The sequence below is a fragment of the Empidonax traillii genome, unplaced genomic scaffold, assembly GCF_003031625.1.
Source record: "Empidonax traillii isolate 1590-97213 ecotype Southwest subspecies unplaced genomic scaffold, ASM303162v1 scaffold438:size550143, whole genome shotgun sequence".
NCBI classification, from domain to species: Eukaryota; Metazoa; Chordata; class Aves; order Passeriformes; family Tyrannidae; genus Empidonax; species Empidonax traillii.
In genome coordinates this window covers 509,483-533,688 of record NW_020955631.1, presented here as the reverse complement: position 1 = coordinate 533,688, position 24,206 = coordinate 509,483, and the positions used below count along the sequence as shown (strand labels likewise).

Here is a 24,206-nt window from a genome sequence, read left to right as displayed (position 1 = left end):
GATTTTGCTGCTCAAGAAAAGTGTAACATGTACTGTAAAACAATATAGTGTGAATCACACCCGATGCTGCATGGAGACACAGTGCCGACTCCCCGTTTGGAAATCCGAAGGAGGTAGACCTCGACAATTAAATTTGTTTTAAAATAGAATCAAGGAATCGTTAGGCCTGGAAAAACCCTCTAACAGCATCGGGTCCAACATCTTGATCCTTTATTGAAGGTTTGGGTTCCCGTGCCCCCCAAGTTTTCCAAGCAAAGGTTTTCCATTTCCATATTCCTCCACTCGTCACCTTTGCCCTTATTTTGAAATGGTTGAGCAAAGTTCTCAGTAAAGTTTGTAAAGCTGGAAACACCCCCGAAGTAATCCTGAAATGAATTCAGCACGAGGAATCTCCCCTCTGCCCCGCAACCCACCCTGCGCCCTCTGAGTCCCAGGGATCCCGATCACCCAGCGGTCCTGGTGGTGCTTCCTACCAGGTTTTACCGGGACACGTCGGACGCCACCCAGGGAGCCCCGGGCGGCGCCGCAGCCCGCACCCGCCGGGAACAGCCCCCAGACACCCACCGCAGCGCCGGCTCGGCGGAGACAAGGGAGCGCCGCTGCCCTTCCCCACCGCCTCAGAAACACGGAATTAGGTTGGAAAAGGCCTCTGAGATCGCCAGAGTAGGACCTATGACCGAACACCACCGTGTCACTACCCCCCCAGCACTGAGTGCCACATCCAGTCTTTTCCTGAACACCTCTAGGGAGGGTGACTCTCTCCACTTCCCCAGGCATCTCATTCCAAAGTTTAATCGTCCTCTCTGTGAAGAAATTCCTCCTAATGTCCAACCTAAACCTCTCCTGGCACAGCCTGGGGCCACATCCTCTCATCATGTCACTAGTTGCCTGGCAGAAGAGACCGATCCCCAGCTGGCTACAACCTCCTCCTAGGTAGCTGTAAAGAGAAGTAAGGTCACCCCCGAACCCCCACGAGGAGATCAGGACCGACACCATGCCTCCATCACCCTCTCGTGGCCCCGCCCTTATCGGGAGGGGGTCCTGCTCACGTGACCTCGCGCGCTGCCCCGCCCCTGCCGGGTATTTCGCCTCACAGCGGACGCCCTCCAAGTCCCGCCTCCCGCGGGCACGGGCGCACCCACGATTGGCCAGAGCGGTGCCGAGGCGGGCGCGGATTGGCTGGCGGGGGCGGCTCGCGGGCGGCCGCGCGAGCAGCGGTGAGGCGGCGGCGTCGGCGGCGGCGGCGGGTGAGGCGCGGCGGGGTGGGGGGGACGGGAATCCCCTTCCCATGGGAACCCCTCTTGGCGCGGCCGATCTCGGGTGGGGGGCGGTGCGAGAGGGGACGGGGGGGGGAAGGAGGTGCGGCAGCGGTGCCGCTTGACCGGCGGTAGGTACAGGCCGCTGTCCTCGGGCAGGGCCATCCCTCCTCCCGCCAGGAGCGTGGCGGCGCCTGGGACTCGTCCCGGGCGGGGCAGGGCAGGTGCCAGGCCGCGGGAGCGGCTCGGGAGGCCGGGGTCGAAGCGGTCGCGCCTGCAGGCGAACTGCTGCGATAGGGGTGACGGGTCACAAGGAATAGTGTAAATAAAAGATAATCCAGGGAAAGCTGAGGGAAGCTTTTTAAGGAGGCTGTAAAATACAGGGTTGATGTATAGAGAGAAAATGAGCCTTAAGGAGTCTGGTGCTTTTATTTCCCTTTTCTTTAAACTTACTCTCCTTGCTTTTTACACCTTCAGTGATACTACTGCCAGGCTCAGGTTCTTCTGCAGTGGTCATAAATAAGTAACTTGCTGGACGCTTGTTTTCATTTTGTTTATCAAGCTGTTGAAATTCTAAATATTGAGCGTGAGTACATTTTGAATTCTGAAATCAACCGTAGTGCATTGACCTGGGCCTGACAGCGTCAGCAGGACTTCATTAACGTTATTTACATGCTTGTCCTCATGCAGCCGTAGGGCTCTGCAGCCCTTGTGAAGGCAAGACTTACAAAGACGAAATGAAAAGGAATTGCGTCTTCTGATCCCCACTGCTTTTTAGCTAGTTGATAAAGAGAAAAGAAGGCAGCTGAGTTATCTGCACATCATCTCTAGAAGTTCTAGTTAGTTGTTGCCGAATCCAAGTAACTTGCTTCGTAGGGGTCACTAGCTAAAATATGATTGCTGTGTGTAGGAACTCAACATTGTTACAAAGAGAGATTTCCGGGGGAAAAAATGGGTATTTAAAATGCTTTTTTTCAGACAAGCACACCCTCTTGTTAGTCAGATTTGCATGGTGGTGTTTCTCAAAGCTGTAGCAGAAAACCTGGTGTTCACAGCGATTACCGGAGAGGTCTGTCCGTCTGGCAGGGCAGTGTAGGTGTGTGGTTGTGTCTGTACCATGTAACACCACATGGTATATGGTGAAGGGTTTCAGTTACCTCTCAGTGGTATCACAGTACACTGTGCAGGTACGATCTCTGCTGAGCAAAGGCTTTTGATTAAACTAGTGCTGAAACATGGATTTATTTTTTTTCTCTGTCCTTAGTTGGCAGGATAGGTTAATGTGAGTGAGATGTGATGAATGCGGTTTTGCACTCTCAGGTATGCATGAAAATATGCTATATTTTCAAGAAAGTTTTAGCAAGTTCTGTTGCAAGTATGTATCATTTTCAATTCCTGCTTTAGATTTCACGCGGGTACTAGCTTAGCTAAGCCCTTGATTGTCTCTGCAGTATTCACTGACTTTTGTCTGTCTCTGCATATCTTTCCAAACAGGTGTTTCTGAAAGTTCTTGGGTGCTTTATTATTTGTGGCTTCCACACCAAAAAATAGACCTCTGTTTTTGGCTGTGTGACCTCTGACACTTAAGTAACTTGTAACTGGTCTGTGTCAGTTTGGGAGAGGATCTGGTCCTTTATCAGGAGATTGTTCCTGCCCCTTTGGCTGTTGCTGTGATAATGTTTTGTTGGCTTTATCTTTCTTTATTACTTTTTAAATATGTTTCCTTGTGGTTGTAATTTCATTAGATGAGCTTGGTTCATGTGTCAGTCTAAAAGACTGGGGAGATATGCTTGCCCTAGTTCTTGCTGAAATAATGAGGAGCCTGATCTTTTTGTGTTTGATTTTTTTTGTTGGTGGTATTCCTTTGAACACATGCTTCTTTGAAGATTTTGTGCTTCTTTATGTTATACCCTTTCAATATAGAGACTAGAGCTTTAATTTTTCAGATTTCATGCCCTTTTTTATTCTTTGTTAAAGCTGATCTGCTCCATCAAGCACATTAAGTCATTCTCTTTTATTTCTGTGTGGATATGAAGTGAATGAGAGAAACTTACTTCAGTAGGAAAAAAATGAACATCGTATTTCTTTTTAAGAGTGAGAACTTATGCTTTGAAAGGGACTTGAACAAATATGGAAAATATACATAGAAGAGTTTCAATTTGAAAGCAGTTGCATCTGATTTCTCTTTCTTTTCATCTCTCATGTGTAGGACTCACTAAAAAGCCTGGCAAAGGGCTCCTGTTTCTTATTTACTGAATGTTATGCCTTATGTGTACAGACTCCAAAGCCTTTATATTTATTTAATGAGCATTTTGTAATTTAAAAGTGGTATTATCTCTCAGCTTTGTAGACTTGATATTTGATACAACAGTATTGAATGAAACCTGCAAAAGTGGTTGGGAAGAGTAGGGGCAAAACAGAGCTCAAGGAGGCTAAAATGAGGATCCCTACACTTGGAAATGTAGACCTCCTAATTTCTAAACGAGGGAATTCCTGCCTGTTTCCATATCAGAAAGAAAGTTCTTCAGCATTGCTAATTTTGAGGTTTCATTTAAATGAACCTGTGAAATTCCAATCCCTTTGTGCTTTGTGCAGTGAAATGTAATACTTTGTGCTGTTCTTCAAATCTCTTGGTAATCTTGTCTGTGACTGCTGCTTGTGCTTGTAATAGTTTTGCTGAGGCAGAGCAGAAAGACCAATTTTTATACCAATATTACTATTACTCAGGGCTCTTTATTGTAGTAATTGAGTTGTGGAAATTCTAGGGGAATTCAACTACTACTATTTTTAGTGTAGGTAGCACCAAGAAAATAGATGATAAATACCCCCAAGATCAGTATTTTAAAAGAGGTATTGTTACTAAAAGCATTAACATTAACTCCTGCTTCTGAAATTGACATGTATACAAAGGAGGAGAGAAAAATTTGCTAAAACTTCCATTCTTGCTGTCCAGCAGTTTCTTTTGGAATGAACTCTGTCTGTTCTTGGCACATAAACCAATTGTGAAATATCTAAGTTTGGTGAAGAAAGGTGTAATGCAATATAGCCTGGAAGAAATGAGGAGGAAGTTTGGCTGGGGATAATTCTGTAGAACTAATAATTTTATAAAAATATCAAGCTGATTTACTTAGAAGCCTTTTCCATTTAGATAACAGATTAGCTGGAGATTGTTCAAACATGGTGGTTTTCCTTAGTACCATAAACTAAGGAAACTAATTCAGGAACTGGGTGGTACTCTGCACTCTTACAGACTGATTTCAGTCACTTTCTGCTGCAAAAGCAGGCAGGTCATTCACAAGAGCAAGGCATTGATGACCCCAGTCTTAGGTACTTGAAGTATTTAGGCTACAGAGTTAAAAATCACTTACAAAATGAACAATAAATATTAATTTTACTGAACTATTTGTTTTGTTCAATGCATGCCCTTTTGTGCTTTGTCATCAGAGTCTTAAAACCTGGAATTATCAAAGGGCACCTTAATGTTTTAGGGCAGGATAAGTGTTTTGGACTATTTCCAATGCTTTATGTCATCATGCTCCTTTTGTTCCTGGATCTTTTGGACCTCACTGAACAAGTTTCTAAAATTAATCACTAATATTTCAGAAATCGCTTTGGCTGGTTTCTGTACTTTGCAAGGTAAAAATCTCTAGATACTGTTGTCCTGGATATTCATAACTTTTCAGAGCTATCTGTAAACCATTCTACCATCTGTCTGTCTTTTCTGCCATCCTCAAGTTAAAACACTGAATATACTGACTGTCCATATCTCTCGTTGATTTCTCTCCTCTCCTGTTACATTGTGCTGTATCTCTTGTCTCTTACTGCCAATACCTGGGTAGGACTTCTTTTATGTCTGTAAACTGGAACCCATTTTGTACCTTAGCCTTTTTTAGCTTACTACTTCATATTTATACTGTTCTGTCATCCTCATATTATGCTACTTTTTTTCTACATCTGATTTTATGCCTTTAATTGGTTGTTTTGTCAGTTTTTGTGTTGGTCCTTTACCTCTTTGCCTTTAAATTTCTTAAATTCATGGAAACTTTCTAAACCTGCTCTGGTTTTCTCAGAGAAAGTTCTAACACTCTGTTTTTACTTCTGTCCCAATTGTTTCTGTTATTAAAGACTGGGGCTTCTCAGTGGATCAGAAACAAAATAAGACCTTTTCTTCACTTCCTGAAACAACACATGACTCTGACTTTGTCTGGGGATTTTTAAACTAATAACCTGGCTATCTCTTGAAAGAGCAGTGTATCAGGGTACAGTCATTCCTTTTAGCCCTATCCCTTGCCTTTCTCAGCCAACCCTGCCTTGCAGTTGCTCAGCAGTACTCTGCCTTTTCTTCTCTTTTGTTTGAATGTCTTGACACAGCTTCCGTTTTTCTTCCCTTTGATTTCCACACTGCATGTTCAGCAAGTCTTGACTTTGAAGTGAGGTGGAGTGTATCGCATGTATCACACTTTTGGATCAGGTTTCCCCTTTTAAAGAAGCGTTCCTGTCTCTTTTATGTTACTGCATGTCTGCAGTGCCAGATATGATGCCAAATCTAATGTGAGGCACCTAGAAATACTTATGTTCTTCCTGTTTTAAGAGCACAGCAGGTGCAGTGTGATCAAATATCCACACAGTCCATACGGTAGGTTGTCTAAGGGAAGAGTAGCAGATGCCTAAAGGAATAATAGGTGGAGTAGATGGTAATGCTCCCCTAACAGACTTCTCCAGAGTTCCACAGAGAAGTCCATGACTTATTTATTTATGATGAATGACTGTAGCTTCCTGTTGGGAAATGTATTTTATTATCTGTGGGGATGAGAAACTTAATATCAACATTTTTTTTTAAGCTTGTCTAAAAAAAGATAACTGAAGAATTGCCCTGTTTCTGCCAAGTTTCCACAAGAAGTAGGTTATTAGTAAGGAATCACAAACTGTTGAAAAAAAATCTGTAATGGAAACAGTGATGGTTTAACTGTAGGGCTTGTGAGCACTTTCAAACAGCATAGGTTTTCCATCTCCTGCCTTTCCAACTTCCCACGTACCGGTTCCTTGCTGCTACACTGCTTTAGTCATCAGTCTGTGTTCAGAGTGGCTTCAGCAACACTGTTGTTCATACTACAAATATGTTGCTCAGGGTGGTTCAACAGAGCGTTGTTTCCAGCCTGATACACAAACCAAACGTAAACCTAAATCTATGGCTTCCTTTCCTGGTTTTGGTGGCATACACTTCTCAGTGGCATCCAAGTTATGACTGGTGCTGAACACAGTTAAAGAAAAATTATACCGTTTTCACTAAAGGAGCAATAAAACCATCTTGATTTAAGTGAATGGATGTGTATATAAATAGACAAAATTTGAAATCTGTCCAGCTTTATAAACTGCTTGAATATTTTCAGTTCCCACATCTACAGTATTTCCTGTCATTTTCTTGCATTAGTCATTTTTCCATGTTTCCTTTCTTTCCTTAGTTGTAGGAAAAAAGAAGAAACAACAAAGCTGTCAGAGAATGTGAATCAAGAGGGGTGGTCAGCTTTCTGCAGTCAGTTCCTGCATAGAAATGAGTTTTAGATATGGCATGGCACTTGGATCTTAGTGCTGATCCCTAACTGCAGGCATTCCATAGGGCTTGATGCTCGCTTAGAGAATCATGTTAATGTTAACTTTACAATGGCTTTGATTTCTTTCCAGTACCTGAAGGGGGCTACTAGAGAGCTGGAGAGGGACTTTTACAGGGGCATGTAGTGATAGGACAAGGGGCAATGGCTTAAAACTGAAAGAGATAGGTTTGGATTAGATACGTACCACTGCAAGGGTGGTGAGGCAGTGGAACAGGTTGCCCACAGAAGTTGTGGATGCCCCTCCCTGGAAGTGTTCAAGGCCATGTTGGATAAGGCCCTGAGCCAACTGGTCTAGTGGAAGTTGTCCCTGCCCATGGCAGGAGGGTTGGAAAAAGATGATTTTTTAAGGTCCCTTCCAACACAGACCATTCTAGGATTCTATAAAAAAGACCCTACTAAAAAGGCTTTGTTACCTGAATTGAGTAAATAAATGCCTTCCTAATGCCTTTGCTTTGCAGTACCAGGAATTGGTGTCATCTAATATGTCTTGTTTTCACTGACTGTTTCTAAAGCTTGTTTTTTTAGGAATACATGTAGCAGTTTACTTCTGTGTATGTTCCACAACATGCATCTAAAATTCTTGTGTCTCATTTCAGAACTACTATGGAACCTTGGCAGCCCCGTAGGTTTGGAAGGCTTAAATCCAAGTTTGGAAAGGCCTTTTCCATTCCAGATGATTTGCTGGCTTAAGCGCTTAATTAGGATGGCATTTGAACAAGTTGGATTGAAGATGGAATCAGTAAGTGTCTCAAACTTCCTTTATGTTTTCAGAAAATCAGGTATAGAAAGCACTTCGTGTATTTTAGTTTGTGCTTGTCAGTTTTAACAGAACACTCAATACTGATTCTGCATTGCTGAAAAATCATGAAGCTTACAGCTTGGACACTGAAGTATTCAGTAATGTATGTGTTAAAAGAACCATGCAGTTCCTCCTAGCCCTAATAACAAACTGTTTGCTTTGTAAACACTGCCTTTCATGCTGGACTTCCATGTGTGTTTTGAAGCTGAAGGAGAACTTCCAGTGATAAAAAAAGTATTTCTTGCTCTTACCTTGGAGATACAAAAAGGCCTATGAAACTGAGATGGTCATAATTGTGCTATATTTACCTCTTCTGAAAGTGTGACAGCACATGGGAGCAAGACGGCTGTGTTCTGTGCTGGCTGAACAGAGGAATGTGCATGCACAGCTCTCCTCTTGGAGGAAAGTGTGTACATAGATTTCTTTGAATGCTCAGCAGAGAGAGAGAGCTGCTGTACATCAGCTGCTTTGTCACTGAGACTTTAGGAAGCTATTTTGAGTGCAAGTGTAGGCCTCAAGTGTGCAGTAATCCCTGTAAGTTGTTAAAATATTTTAATGTTTTAACAATGGGGAAATCCTTAACAGCTATGTGCAGTTCTTTGTATTATTGTGGTAGAACTTTTTATTGGTGTTGGGAATCTATGGATAGCAAAATGTTTATACATAGCAAATTAAAATTGCCAACAAGAATCTGTATTTTGGGATTTTATTTGAACTTTGATCTGAGATTTTTATGTAACTTTGAAAATTCAAAGTATAAGAATATGTAGCATTACCATGGGTGTTGCTGCACAATTCAGCAATTTCAGCCTAAATAGGGAGAGGAACAAGTTTTTAGTCTGTTTCCCACCATTCTCTACTTATATCAAGCTTGTGATAATGCAGTTACATTTCCAAATGTCAGCTGTTCTGGACAACAGCAAAACACTGATGCAATAAGAGTGTATGACTAAGTAATATTTTGCAGGCTTGCTCTGCCAGGGCTTCAAGTCAACAAGAAGCTGTGTGAACCTGGTTAGAGCAGTTCTGGGACTGAGTAGCTGAGCTGAGCAGTGCACTGACTTTACTTGCATGCATTGTGGCACAGCTTCCATGAAAATATTGTCCTGGCACATCTTGAATTACCACAGCTGGGTCATTTGGTGCACCAGGCCACTGGGATTGAAGAGCCCTGAGGGCATTTGGGCACCAAATATTTTTGAGTATCTGGGTGCTAGTCAACATATTGTCTGTGGTCTGAGCAATCTCCAAACAAGTTTTGCCACTTGTTTAAAATGCACTGCACTTATGTTGGTAAGACAGCATGTGGTCTGGGCTCTCTTGCTGTTGTGGAAATACTTCTGTAATTAAGCCTTCCCTTGACTGGTATTATGATTTTTTCCAGTGCCACATCACTTTGAGGCTATTGCCGACATTTCTGCTTCAAACACCAGAATCAGTTGTATTACTGTGATACTTTTTCTTGAAGGCCACTGACCTACCTGCTGTTTGCTCAGACGCAAACAGACATGTGATGGTCACAAACGTGAGGTCTTTGTTGGGGCAGCCAAAGTGCAGAATCAATACTCTGCATTGAAACATTTGTGTTCAGACTTAGCAGAGTATTGAGCAACAGAATGTGTTTCATAGAGTGAAAAAAAATTAATCTGAGTGGATTCATGGCAAAGTTAAAGACCTCCTGTATCTAGAATAGCATATGTGCAGTGCACATTTATTTTGTCAACATTTTTATATTCTCTTAAAGCCAGAGGAGGGAAAGATAGTTGTTTAGAAATAGGCCAAATGTTTGTGTAAAGTTTCTGAGGTAGTCTGGGGATAAATACCAGGAAGCATAAACTTTTCTTTGTAATAGAACCTTCAACATCTAAGACTAGTGATCTTTGCTTATTATATCTGCTGTGTATAGTTTTGCTGTGTGTTGAAGAACTCCCACAGCTGTACTACAGTGCAATACAGGCAATATTGCTGTGCCAGATAAGGGTTGTTTCAGTATTAATAGCCTGGACTTAATCTAAGTGTTCATTGTCAGGCAACCTTCTAACAGGATGTTGAGTTTGCTTGAAGCTATGAGCCTTTAAAATCTCTCAGTGGTAAATTCATATTTACAGCCATAAGCAAACACTGGCCAAGTTTTTAAATTACCATACAGTGTTCTGATTGTTTGCTAACAATGTACCCTGTGTGAGAGTCTTCTCATTATTCTTTTTCTTCTTTGCATTGTTTTTGTTGCCTTTCCCTGTGCTGAAATCTTTCATACCTCTCTCTGGTACATTTTACTTCTACTCTGGTTCATTTTGAAGTATTCTCCTAGGATCAAAGTCCCATTTTATTTGATTTCATGCAATTATGATAAATAATTGAGCAAACATTAAATACAACAGAAGAAAGCAAATTTAATCCCCATTGAAACAATGTGGAGGAAATCTAAATTGCAGAGTAGAAACAGTTCTGATGAAGCAAGGTGTGTTGAGGTGCCTTGGGGAGTTTTCTCTAGGTAAATGTTTGAGTGTGATTTTTTAGGACAAAGTTTCTTTCTTAAAAAAATTTCATTTTATTTTTCCCTTTTTACTTTCCTTTGCTCGTTAATTTCACAGTGACATTTTCCGGTTTATTATAGTTAATAGTTATTTCTGGTAAGACTAGTGGATGTTATTCCTGTTGTAGAAGAGCTCTTAATTAAAAAAGAAAAGAGATATTTTGGGACAGGTAGAATTACATAACTTTATGGAGTTTTCAATGATTGAATGTCTTTTCTTGAAACCCTATTAAAAGAGCTGTCTGACCTGATGTAGATTCTTTGTTGTCTTGAAAATCAACAAATTATGTTTTTGAAGATGCTTCCGACTCTTGAATTTTTCTGTGTTACCTGATTTATTGCTTTGAGTTTAGATTTAATGCAAAGTCTGTCTTGACCTTCAGCAGCCGTAGCTATATTGTAATGACACGAAGAAATCTTGTATCAATTTAAGTATAGGATGTAAGGAGTTCACTGATACAGATTTCAGTGTATATATGTTGTATTCTATTCTAGCATGAAAGGAATAACCAAATACAGTCAGCACAAGCATAGTATTGAAGGATAAGGGAGAACTATTACAATATGATATAAAAATCTGTTCCCTAACAGCTGGCTTCTTTTTTTCTTTGCATCCAGGTGCTTTGGTCAAGCAAACCCTATGGTTCATCTCGAAGTATTGTAAGAAAAATTGGTACTAACCTCTCTCTTATACAGTGTCCAAGAGTTCAGTTTCAGGTATGTGTTCTCAACAGTTTAAAATATGTGTTTCACTGTACTGATAAAGGTATTGTTTGCTCCTGACTAGAAGGTTTGTAAAAGCAGAATATGATAAACTAGACATAGGAGAATTAACCTACTTCAGTTCTTCCTGCTTCCAGTTCAACTGAATTGAAAAAATACATTCATAAAAGAGAACATTTTTTGAAACTTATTTCTATAAACAATACTTACAAGCTAGGCTTAAGAGACATGTAAAGATGAACAGTGTTAAAAATATTTGGGAAAATGAACAACTTTATCAGAAAGTAAAACATTAGTAATAAGATAATACGAGTACTCTGCTTTTGTTTAAAATACAAGGCTGTGTAGGTGAAAGGGGATGGTAAAGAGCAAGGGTAAAAAGCTGAAGGAAGAGAAAACCCATGTTCTTTATAATGAGTCTTTCAGGAACAGATGGAAAAGTGGAAGCTGTTACACATAATCTCTTCAACTCTGTGTGTGTGTTAGGGGTAGGGGATGTGTAGAGAGTTGGAAAAATTTGGTACTTGAAACTCAAGTTGAGAGGAATGTTTCATGGGCTGAGCAAGAGTGGGAACCATAACTATGAGTGGAGGGAATCATCTACCACACTAAGATAAAGTAATTTCCACACAGCTAAATTTTTCAATGTTTAAATCAATTTCTTTATCCTAAATGACATGTATGAACAATGTTTAGACTTGAAATTACAGTAGCAAAACTAGATAGTTAAGATTATCGTAGAAGCCTTGTTGGTGTCGTGGTAGAAGCCATGCTAACATTTTGCCTCTCTTAAATAAGTACATTGAGAAACAGGGGGTTGGGAAGGGCAGTCATCTCACATTTATAGTGTCCTGGTGAAACCTGAAAAAAAAGGAGGGGTACGGGAATCTGTGCAGGTGAGAAGGACAACAAATGGCACGCTGGATTTAAACTTTTGAAGTACTACTACTACTACTACTACTACTACTAGTAGTAGTAGTAGTAGTAGTAGTAGTAGTAGTAGTAGTAGTAGTTTTGCCAGCAGTAGGGCTGCCTGTGCCTCAGATTTGAAAGGAAGGGAAGTCCTCCCATGATGTGCCTGATTTGCTGTACTGTAAAGGCTACACAAGGGAAGATGATGCTCATATGCAGATAGTTAGCCAAATACTACCTTCTCTTAATATGGTACATAAAAGAAGACATTTCTGGTTTATGGCCTTGCAAAGAACAGTGAGATACATTTGGTGAATCTGTTCCTGAATATTTTTGGTGTTTAAACAAACAAACAAATAGATACATATACATGTTTTGGTCTGAATTCTGCTAAATATAATATTTACTTTTCTTACCAAAGAGACATTCAGTCAGCTTTGCACGCACACTAAGTATAAGCATTCACCTTCTATTAGATGAAAGGAAAGGATCCTAAAAATAGAAGTGCAGTTGTCAGAGTTGATTTAATTAGAAAAAGGAATTTCAAAAATTGAGCCTTGAAACACATTAAAAGTTATGTGGTTTGTGGAGACTTTAAACTGTTTTAATATGTAAACTGTTGAACATGTAATTGTGATGCTAACATCTGTTTTTTGTGTCTTTATCTCAGCATTAAGATTCTATAGTGAAGTTCAATACTGATCTTGATCGTTTTCATGCTGTTGCAACTGACACTTTCCTATAGCTGTCTCTTCCTCTTTCTTCCTTGCCAGCTTTGGCTATTTTATGAAAGGACCATGCACTGAACCTTTGCTGTAAGTGACTTTATCTGAAAAAACAAATCAAATCTTACTTGCCTCATCTGAGGGTACACGTATGTAATCACTGTTTCTAACCCCAGAGCAGCAAACTGTCCACAAGTCTTCATTTTCTTTATGATAAATGGATGAAAGACACTGAATGAATATGTCTGTAATGTTCATACTTATCTTCTAGCGTGCATTTGTCTAACTAGTCTGGAAAAAAAAAAAGAGTAGTAGCTTAACATTTTGATGTTTGAGGTCTGCTGACTGTTCTGTCTCTCTCTATGGATCTTGCCGTAGTAAACATTTAAATTAATTGCTAGATGCTGCGTAATAGTCAGTAAGAGGCGGCAGAGCTCACCTTACTACTCTAAAGGTTGATACAGTTCTTTTGTATGTCATATTTTTTAGGTTTATTTGTAGTCTGTAGAAGAAAATAAACTACCCAGTATAGCCTAGGTAGATTCAATCAAACCTACAGTAGCGTCTCTGAAGATTGTATCCTTCAGCTACAGCTTCTCTGCTTTAGTCCCATGCTTCTCCTGTCTTTCTGATGGATACCTCATAACTCAGTAAAGGCTCCCAAGGAATTTGTACGCATGTAGCAAACATCTGAATGTACCGGGCTAATTTGAAAAATCATAGCAAGTTTGTCTTACTTGAAGAAGTATTTCCAAATGTCTAATATGTAACTGTATTAGTTGTTTGAAACTAGAGGTTTTTATTCTGTTCTTAAAAGTATAAAAATATTTGTCCTACTTTGCACTTTGTGGAGGGAACAAAAAGTGGGGATCCTGCCCTGCCTCCTCCTCAAGCAGCGTTTCCGTAGTGTAGTGGTTATCACGTTCGCCTAACACGCGAAAGGTCCCCGGTTCGAAACCGGGCGGAAACACTGGCGAGGCTGATTCTTTCTCTGGGAGTCGGACTTGATGATTCTTTATGCATCCCTTCCAACTCAGGATATTCTCTGATTCTGTGACAGTCAAAACAGTGCAGTATGTGTCGTGCTCAGAAATTCTTGCTGGGTGTGAAACCCCCAGGCTTGTGTGTCTGTGTGTCCACGTGGGCAGTGTATGAGCACACTACAATCGGCAGAAAAGCCTGTGCTGGACAAAGTGGGGGAAGCAACTGTGTAGTTTGCAGAGAAAGAAAAGCAGGCTACTTCACTGATTCTTTCAGTTCCTGCCATCCAGTAGAACTGGGGACTCTGTTTTCAGCGCTCTGTTCTCCATTTCAGGTACTGGCAGAGCAGTTGTCTGTTCTCTTCACCTGGAATTGATCGGAGGAATAGGGTAGTCAAAGAGTTGTTTACAGGCAGGTGTAAAGAGATGGATGTTGGCTTTTAACCTTTAAATTAAAGCAAAAAGCTTGCATTAACCTAAATTCAAAACCTAGTGTTGTAGAAGGCTTTGTTGTTTTAAGGGATAGAGAAAAGAAACATCTGTATATGGGGTAACAAGCAGATTCTGCTTACATATAAATATGAATAAAAAAGTAAGAAGAAACTTGTATAGTAATATAACAGAAGGGTTGCTCCTAAATGTTGGATTAGAAGTTATTTATCTCACAGTGCAGGAAATCTGGCAGTGATAAATGTATTTCCTTACTGTTGATTTATAAAATTATATTTGATTCAAGTATGTGTAGTGCTTTATTTAAATTTGGCTTCAGTCTTTTAATGGTAATAGTTCCTCATGTGGCCATTACTGTCGGGAAGATCTGTATCACCTGCAGGAAGTGGCTGATGAATTAAGAATTTTTTAAATTGCCATTAACATTAATACGGATGCGGCAGTCATGAAAATTTCAATTTATTTTTAAAAAGAAAAAAGCCAAAGAAACCTCAGACAGTAAAAATCCTAACATGCAATATAGTATTCTCTAGACTGTTTTAAAGAGAGGCAGACTGTAATGGTATTAGGCACAACTGTTAATGTGAAAAACATATTACCATCTGTGCTGATGCTACCTGGAAAAAACCCTGTTGTTTCCAAATGATCTGATGGTGCCAATACACACTCCTGGGAGCTGTGATAAAGGCTCACGTACAAGTTGTGAGAGTGTGAGGTGAAGATGACTAATCTCAGTTTCTAAAGCTGTTTGTAACAACTCCTGGGGGGAAAACAGCCCCAGTTCCACAACTTCTTTCTTCCTGGGACTTGTGTATCAAAGGCTACAACTAAAGTATGTGCGGATGTTCTTGAGAAATGGTTTCACCGCATCCAGAGTGCAGTCCTACTGTGATGGGTCTGCTACAAATTCAGATTATTGCTAACATTTTATGTTGCTGCTACATAGTAGTTTGCCCTTACAGAGAGGATTTGCCTTGAAAATTAAGTGCTAATGGGCTGGATCCAAGCAGCCTTCATAGACTGGTACCTACTACCACCACCTGTGTCAGTATTCCCAGCTCTTGGCCCAGTGCTAGCTGCAGGCAGCACTTGAACAGCTGCAACCACTCGTGCAGATTTGGCTGTGGATTTGTATGTAGTGTTGAGTTAACAGTTGGACTTGATGATCTTAGAGGGCTTTTCCAACCTTAACAATTCTGTGATTGTGTATAATACAAGAAAAGAGGGGACATGGTTGCACTAGAGATAGGTAACTCAAAGTACAGACTGAGCAGAAGAAGTTACTGAAAATAGCTTTTATCTGCTGAGGTACTGAGCCCAGGCTGCTCAGGGGTCCAGTGACTGTGCACACATGCCCTTGTCTAACCCAGGGAAACAGAATTTCAAAACAAATTTGAAACCATTTTGTTGCGTTGTGGCTATGGAGCGGGTACTGATGGTCCAAGCAATTTTTCAGATCTCAGTTTACATCACTTAGCTGCAAGTCTAAGAAAGGTTTCAGTCTCTGGAGCCTTGCTCACCTTTGGCTTCAAACAACTGTAGAGCTAATGGCCAGAACCATGCTGGAAAATGGTCAGTTTGTTTGGCATGTTGTAAATAGGATTGTTAGCAAATAGTGTATAACGTTATGATTACATCCTACCCCTCACTCAGAGTCTTTGTGATTACTGAGCTAGTAAAAATGGCTTTTTTGCCTGCTTTTGGCGTTTGTTCAGTTTGCTTGCTTTTCCTGTGCAATGTACATACTTCTTGTACAGAAATTTTGGAAGTTGGAGGGAAAGGGAAACTTCAACAGAATTTCACTTTCAAAATAATACTAAATCAGAGCAAAAGACTTAAGAAGTAGTGGTAGCTTTAATGTCTTTTTTATTAACTGGTCGTGAATGTAATTTAAATACATACTGTTAGAGTTAATATAGCAAACTGTGTGAGAATGTTGATATTTGTTTGTCTTTAAGGTAACAATTTGTCTTGGATTTTTAGTGTTCAGTAGTGTCATGTAATACTACGTGAACGTCTGTAAAGTGTTCAGCAGACTAGATTGAATAGTTTGAAGTCAGTGAAATGGTTCTGGACCAAGCCCGGGACAGAAATGTGTGCTAAGGTTACAGATGTGTTTGTGCATGTATGTGTTAATAGTGACACGTAGCCTCAGTAGAAGTATCAGGTAAAATAACTGTGGCATGGGCTGGGAATGTTGACTCTAAGGCCTTCAATCTTGTCTTTAAAATTTAGCTTATTTCTCATGTCACGGAAGGAAACCGTCCTGCTCAATTTAGAGAAGATGCAGTGGCCTCCTTTGCAGATGTGGGATGGGTTGCTGAAGAAGAAGGAGAAGTCTCTACAAGGCTCAGGTATGTTTCTCAGATCTTCTCTCTGAACTCCTGAACTGAGAGGAAGAAACCTCGGTTCTCTCTGATGAGAAGCTGTTGTGCATTGCAATTAACTGAGGGCACTTGAATGATGGGAGAAGAGAGAGGGAAGAGCCAGAGGCAGGGTCCTGAAAAGAAGTAGTAGAAGTTAGACTAACAGGGTTGTGAAAGGAGGACTGGTTTGAAAACATACAGGAGATTGGCTTTATAGAAGGGAGACTGTGGGTTTTATTTATTTATGTACTGCAAAGAGTTCCATGCAGTAGCTTCAAGCATCCTTGTCCCCCCAAAAATGTCTGCTGTGGTTTGACAATTGCTAACTCTGGTTCTCCAGCTCTGAGATATGAGGCAGTACTGCACAGCTTCCTCATTAGCAGCAATGGTCATTTTGACAATCCCATAATTAGCACATTGTTTTTCACCTTTCTAGCTAAGGCTCCGCAGTCTGTTAAGTACAATTGTAAAATTGTGGTTGGTGTTTCATCTTTAATCTTCATAACGAAAACTGGCAGGGAAACATGAGCACGTGTGTCCAGAATGGTGGGACAGGTACTGTTGTGTGGGACCAAGGGTTCACTGTCACTGCATGAAACAGGTTGGCTGAAGGGATAAGTTCTCTATTCCATCCTGCTCAAATTGCTGCTCAGGTTAGCCAGGAACAAAGGTACAGTTCTGTAGTGCAGAGGAGCTTTTTGTTTTAAATAAACTAACCTTCCAGAGAAGGGCAGAGATTGCTGGCTTCAGAGATTACTGGAGGATACTGTTCTTAATTTGAAAGCATGAAATACGTTAGTAACGACTTAGATGCCCTCCAACGTGACTTGTTACAGTGAAGCTTTGCATAACAAACATTCTGGCACTGCCCACATTCATTTCACAGAGGGGAGTCACAGAAATCAACACTTGTTTGAGAAACATGATTTGTGAAGTCCATTTGATACAAAGGAAATTAACTGCCCAATACTAGTTTTGTTTGCACAGAAACATCTTGTTTAAGGACTGAACTGTAAAGTTATTGTGTTTAATGGAGACAACAGGCAAAATAGTTCCTTGGTGCTTCCAAGAACCTATTACGAAAGATGTAGGACTTGCATGTTTGCTGAAATGTCTGCCTGGGAAGCGGGGAAGGGGGACAGATGGATGTGGGATGGGACTAAAATAATCCTGCAGATATATAGTGACCTTAAGGCAAACAGCTTATAATGGAGCATGTAAGTGAATTACTTAGCAAATGGGAGTATTTCAATGTGCACTGTTTATTATGTCTATGCACAGCATCAGTAGTAGAGCTAGTATACATTAGGTGTTTTCCAGGCTTTTGAAATTCTGTTTCAACAAGATCACATAGGTGTTACTGTTAAATATTTATTCACAGTATAATTCACTAAACAGTCTTGCAGACATTGTTTTTTTTCTGTGAATGCAGTTTTGGAGAGGAAACAACTCAATGACGAATCATTTTTCCCTTACTCCTAGTCAGAGCAGTAATGACAACTCAGGCATATTTTTCCACAGAGTTAGATTCCAATCAAGACATTTCCTTAAAACACTAAAACCTGCCTTACAGAAACTTTGAAGGAGCAGAATAGCTAAATAAAAAAGGGTATTTTTTGCTCAGAGCAGTAATAAAGAGCGAAGTGACCACTGGCTCCTTCCACCTTAGGGAGAGCAGGGAGGTGGCTGCTGTAGGAAGTGTCTTGTTCTCAGCTTTAGGTGCTCTCCATTCCTGTCTAGGTAACAACACCTAAATTTTATCATCCCTAATAACATTCAATTCTCTTTGATCAAATTTCTGCAAGTTGTGCTGATGTTTTCTGTTAGTGTTGTAGAAGACTCAGATCTGTATCTACTCCTGATTTAAGGTGGGAGTTAATTCTAGCCTTAAATCTTGGCTCTTGCTTTAGGTCTAGCACAACTGCAGATTTAAGGTGATGAGCATCCACAGCAGCTTAATCCATGCATCCAGAGCGATGGGGCACTTGGGCTGTATTAGTCTGGAGCCTCTCTACACATTTGAAAATCACCAGCCCCCATTTTTACTCTCATGTTTGAATAAACAATGGAATCCTGACATGCCTGGGAAGTTTTGGGGTTGAAGTTAAGGAGGATTGAGGAGTTAAGTAACGTGGTCATATTTTGCAGTTTTAATATTTATGATAATTTGTTGTCATTAATCCCTGTCAGTTCCACTTACAGTGTCATGAATCGTTTGTATTGGAAGGTACCTTTAAAAGCCATCCAGTCCAAGCCCCCTGCAATGAGCAGGGACATCTTCAGCTCTTCAGGTTGCTCAGATATTGAGATAAACCATTTAAAAATATTAGTGTCTTTGTAAGGGCTTATTTGACTTACCTGAGCAGTTTTTTCATAATGCCTCAGTGTTTAACATGGCTTGAGCTTTGGTGGGTGATAAAGGAAGGCAGCAGAGTTGCATGATTTTGTGAGAAGAGGAGGGAAGGTCATGGACTCTTTAAAACTCTAAGACTTCTTTTTCTATATAGTTCTAATTATTTTGTTAGGAAACTAGATACATGACCCTTGCCCATCTACTGATAAGCAGCCTCTGCGTCACTAAGCTGTTTCACACACTCTGTATTTCCAACATTGCTAGACTTGGGGATTGTCCCTTCAGAAGTCAAAGAAGTACAAAAAAATAACCCTGTAAAACTAATTAAACTCTTCCCATTTCAAAGGAATCAACAAGTGACTGTTTGCAGCCCATGGGAGAAAAATGGTGGCATTTGGGGGCAAAAAAAAATCTTAATTCCAATAAAATATAAAATAGGTATGAAACAGAGAAATAGATTAGGGTGAGGGGGTATGTATTCCTTTTTTCTTATGAAATGAAGCATTCTACAAAAAGCTGGCCTGGGGAAGAGAAGAAATACAGGTAGTGATGCAAACAGAAAGGACGAGAAGCTCTTATTCACTTTAGGCTACACAAGGTGTTGGTGGAAGTGATTTGTGTAAGGAGATTTTTGAAGTCAGGTCTTCAGCTTTTAACCAGGTTTGTATGTAACGTTGCTTTAGCTTTTTATCTATTACTAAGCCTTTAAAACAGCTTGTGATATTTTTGTTACAGGTCAGAAGTTTGGTCACAAACAGCCCAGCCTCCCTCAGGGGAGCCACATCATTCCGGGAGGTCCCCACGCAGACAAGTGTCCTTACAAAGCCCGCCGGAAGAAGAACCAGTGCCCAGGAGCGCAGTGATGGCAAATGAAGAAGCACTGCAGAAGATCAGTGCTCTAGAAAATGAACTGGCCACTTTAAGAGCACAAATAGCCAAAATTGTAACCTTGCAAGAACAGCAGAACTTGACAGCAGGTATTAAATTTGCTGTACTCATAGCAAAAATTAGTTAATAGATTTGTCCCCCTTTATAATTAATACTGTGCTAATTCATTTTTGTGAGATAACTGCAACACTGAGCCCTTCTCCATATTGTTTTTGTTAGTCTGGTAGACAGACGAGGCACACTAACCAAGGGGTACAGAACAGGTCTTGAAGACAAGCGACCTGACAGATTTTCTGTATTTTCTAGTATTCCAAAAGTCTTCATGTCTGTTAAGTCTGCCAGAGTTCTGAATCTGTGAATGAGAGAAGAAGTATTAAACAGCTTTCAGAGCAAAGCTCATGATAAACATGATGGCTTAAACCAAACTAAAAGGATGTTACTTAATTACTAGCACTGAAGTCTTTCCATTCAGTCATGAAATAAGCTCTCTGGTATCATTAAGTATTCATACAAGATGCTAATTATACTTTTGGAATATGTAATATACGTAACAAGTAACAGAAAAGGCAATTAAGTGTTTACTGGAATCATCTCTGGGATCAGACACATTGTCCATATGGAAGCAGAAGTGGTGCACCATTTCTGGCAGTTACAGAATAATTCTTTTCCTGAATCTCTTTCTCCTCTTTCCCTCACCTCTGACTGCTTTCCAGTCTTAAGTCTTCAAAGATTGGTGGTAGATGGCCCTTGTCGACTGCAGATGACAGGCATTTGGCTTTAACTCCTTCCTAAGGTCACTTAGCAAGTACATTTTTGCCTATGTTTGTGTATAAAATTATATTCTGATTCTTCAGATGGTCTTGTTTAGCTTTTGTCTGTGAACTGAGAGTAGTTTCTTTATTTTTCCTGACCTGCTCATATTCAAAACTATGAAATAATTTTAAGGATCACATAGTTTCTCTCTTGGATTTTAATGGTGGGGGGGAACAGGGATGTGTGAAATAACTAATAATGGTGTTTTATTTGATTTTATCATCTTTACCTCCCTCTTGTGGTAGAACGTGGTAATGACGCTTTGTCTTTGCCAGCACGTAAACAGAAGGCTTGTCTGTACTGTCTGTCTGTACACACCTTTACACACTTTGTAACCCGAGCTTCAAAACTCTGATCTTATATGGTTTTCATGATTTTTTTAAACGTGCTTTTGAGCAGAGGTATCTTCATTTATTTGTGAGGTTATTACTGCTATTACATTTATAACACCAATTTTTACCTAAACTGCACAGGAAACTTGAAATCAAGATTATTGTGAGAATCTCAGTCTTCAGACAGATGATTAGCTAAAAATCCTTAACCTCGGAGAGCCGGTATGAGGTTCAACCTGGGTGCTGTTTGAGCTCTGAAATTTATGTCTAAAAATCTTGTATGGTAATTTTGTATTTGTGATGATAAGTAGGGAGAAACATTGCTCACATTTGGCAGATTGTGACTTCCAGCTCAGTACCTGCCTCTCAGGACGAAAGTGAAATACTGGTAACAGCAGGAGCAGAACGTGACCCTGAGATGAGCTCAGTTGGGTAGAGCACGGGCTGATAATGCCAAGGTTTGATCCCCATATGGGCCCTTAAGTTAAAGAGCTGGCCTCGATGATCCTTGTGGGCCCCTTCCAACTCAGGATATTCTGTAATAACTAAAGGATGTCATGACATCCATCCCACTGCAGTAGACATGAATGCCTCTAGAATTTGAACTGGAAATTTAAAGGACATTTCTCACTCTTCAAGAAGGATGTTTATGTGGCTTTTCAGCTTAGGTGGTTTAAGTGTGAAGAAGTTAGGTGACAATCTAAAGGTGGCAGCGGGGAGGCAATTGAAGATATTACAGTGATGTTTTCACCTGGGCATTTGTGTCATGTAAAGGGGAGTTCCAAGCAAACTGACGTGTAACGCTCATTTCATTTGTAGTCGGGTCAAGTCCAGTTGCTCCAGCTGCTGTCCCTGCTGCTCCTCCACCGCCACCACCTCCTCCTCTGCCACCACCCCCTCCCTCGGGTCTGCAGCAGAACAGGTCTGCCATTGATCTCATTAAAGAAAGGAAAAACAAAAAAATGAACTCTGGCCAGAGTGTGGTGGAAAACGGGCCAAAGAAGTCTGAAGTACCAAACATGCTAGAAATCCTCAAAGACATGAACAGTGTGAAACTACGCTCGGTGAAAAGGTAATACATAAAAATAAGTATTAATATACCAACATTTGCATCAATGACTTGTTTTTATGGCTTGGAACTACCTCAGGGTGAGACAGCTGCTGATGTAACATATGACAAACAGAATGCAAAAGCATTCACAAGTGGTTAAGTTTTGGACTATGTTAATGCTTCTTATTTTCTTTTCTAGATCCTCAGAAGGTACAAAACCTAAAGTGGCTGACCCTGCAGATCCTGCAGCATTAATAGCAGAAGCTCTCAAAAAGAAATTTGCTCATCGATACCGAAGTGACAGCCAAAGTGAAACAGAAAAAGTGATTCCAAAGACTGAAACAAAGACACAGACTGAGGTAGTGCTGGTGAGTATTGTGATTCTGAACACATGCTTGGATTAAATTATAGTTGTGAAGACAAACGTACGTCTTTCTTTATGCCAAGATATGCAGTTACCCACAAGTTAGCATCCCAGTCCACAAAACTCTGTGGAGTACTGCTGATATGCTAGGAGTTGTGGCAACCCTATGTTTTTAGTTTCAGATCTTAGGACTGTGTACTGTCTTGGCCCTAAGTCTAAAAAGTCCTGTTACAGTTTTGTCTTTTTTTTTTTTTTAAACAGAAGTGTTTTCTGTTGCCACAAGCATGTGATATTCTGAAAATATTATGAAAACATTGCTAAGGGCTCGTACTGGAATCAAATATGAACTGAGTTTGCCTGTTACCACCAACCTTAACTATTCAGACAGTGGAAGTGAAACTTTGAAGCAAGATCCTGAAGCATGTCACCATTCCTGGGAATGCAGAAAGCAAATTATTCATAATGCCTGCAGGATCGTGGTATAGGGAGCTTCTTCTAATAATTGGAAATGCTGAGTAAATAAAAGCAGTTTCTTAATAGTGTGAGAACATTAAAGTGAAACTGTGTTTAAAATCCACATCGTGGCACAAGTTAATGACTTCTGTTTCAGACTGATTTGAAACTGAAGAGGTTTTTAAGCAGTGAATGTTCAAGGAACAAGTTTCTAGCAATGTACACTTACTTAAGAAACAAGCTGGTATAGATCAGTTTTATTTGTAAGCAATCCTTGAAGCCTTGTGCTATGGAACCCTTTATACATTTGAAAAAATGCAGATAAAACTCCAAAAGCTGGATCCCCTCTGAATGGAGTTCCAAGGAAAATAACATTCCCAAGCCACAAATCTCAGGACTTTTGAGTATTTCTGCTAATTGATGTTGACTTACTTGTCATCTAGTTTTGGCCTTTAAAGGTGTATTTCTGTATTGTTCAGGCTGTTCTTCACAACTAAAAAGCTAGATATTGCCTAGAATTAATCACTTCTTTCCCCAGCATCTCTGGGGGTTTAAGGAAAAGAACAGAAATTGGCAACGTTTATTTACACAGAGGTTTTTTTGTGACTTTCCAGTTTCAAAATTTACAGTTCACATTTTGAGATTAAGGATCAAGTCCTCAAGAGCGAAGGAAATTTCAGCTTTTTGTTCAGTGACAGTGCATTGATCTTTAATGAGGTAATAAAATCTGTCCATCAGTTACTTACCAGTATGTACCTTCTTGGTTAGATCAAACTTAGTGATATCTTTGTGTGATCATTCTGAAAAGGACTTGCAGAAAAAGGCAAAGTAGAGTAAGAACAGAAATACTGTAAAACTGGTGCTAGAGCAGTTGGTTGTCAGCTTGTAAAGACAACTGCATCTGTCTTCTTACCTTGCTGTGGCAGAGTGAGCTGTCTCTATCTGAGCAATTTCAGCTGACTGCTGACACAAGTTTTCCTTTACTTTGTGAAATCCACACACAGAGGAGCAGGATGGTAAGAGGGAATTATCTCTGCCCAAGTTCTGCTTTTACTTAGAGCTTGGATGGATGGTAGCTCAGCAAAGTTTCTGTTGAAAGCAATCTGAACATGTTTCTGGTTTCCTTTTCAGTTTGGGCCGCACATGCTGAAGTCCACAGGAAAAATGAAGACTTTAATTGAAAAATCCTAGTGAACTGAGATCACTGCGTGAAAGACTGTTGAGCTCCTTTCTCCGAAATACTTTATGTTGCAATTAGCACTAGTACTGAGTGGTCTCTTACAGCACAGAAAGACCCAATGTGAGGCAGAAGTGAGGCACTAAACTTCTTTGTATGTGGTTTGTCAAGGGGAATAAGTTGGACCATTATACTCAGGTATTAATTTTGCATTCAAGCCTGGCTTTCCACTCAGACTTACGTGGTGGGTTTAGTTTATTAACACTAAGTTATATATACAGCATTCTTTGTGCATAACTGACCATCTTACAAATCTGTGTACATGTTAATGATGATGGTGATACACCCTTAAGTTAATATCAGTTATCTGAGCTCTACCTGTAACTTGCACTACAGTGTGTAATTTGATACTGAAA

At 40.3% G+C, this 24,206-nt stretch overlaps 1 protein-coding gene and 1 non-coding gene across 5 annotated transcripts; both read left to right on the top strand.

Moving 5' to 3' along the window:
- The first annotated feature begins 1,194 nt into the window (after nt 1-1,194).
- Nucleotides 1,195-24,206, top strand: MTFR1 (mitochondrial fission regulator 1). 4 transcript variants are annotated; one of them, XM_027894689.1, is made up of 9 exons: nt 4,356-4,441; nt 4,768-4,892; nt 7,465-7,607; nt 10,822-10,920; nt 16,229-16,347; nt 19,448-19,689; nt 21,565-21,817; nt 21,996-22,164; nt 23,745-24,206. In XM_027894689.1, the coding sequence occupies exons 1-9, from the start codon at nt 4,434-4,436 to the stop codon at nt 23,802-23,804; spliced, it is 1,218 nt and encodes a 405-aa protein (XP_027750490.1). In that variant the 5' UTR covers nt 4,356-4,433; the 3' UTR covers nt 23,805-24,206. The 4 variants fall into 4 exon arrangements, with proteins under 4 accessions (XP_027750494.1, XP_027750491.1, XP_027750492.1 ...); XM_027894693.1 differs by lacking the exons at nt 4,356-4,441; nt 4,768-4,892 and adding an exon at nt 1,195-1,217; XM_027894690.1 differs by lacking the exons at nt 4,356-4,441; nt 4,768-4,892 and adding an exon at nt 1,202-1,247.
- Nucleotides 13,461-13,533, top strand: TRNAV-AAC. The gene has a single exon. It is a non-coding gene; the product is annotated as a tRNA-Val (tRNA).

Excerpts from the sequence above, each read along its gene's own strand:
- MTFR1 (XM_027894689.1), top strand. Across the intron at positions 4,893-7,464 it reads TGGTTTCTGTACTTTGCAAG|AACTACTATGGAACCTTGGC; the intron begins GTAAAAATCTCT and ends GTCTCATTTCAG. Across the intron at positions 19,690-21,564 it reads ACAGCAGAACTTGACAGCAG|TCGGGTCAAGTCCAGTTGCT; the intron begins GTATTAAATTTG and ends TTTCATTTGTAG.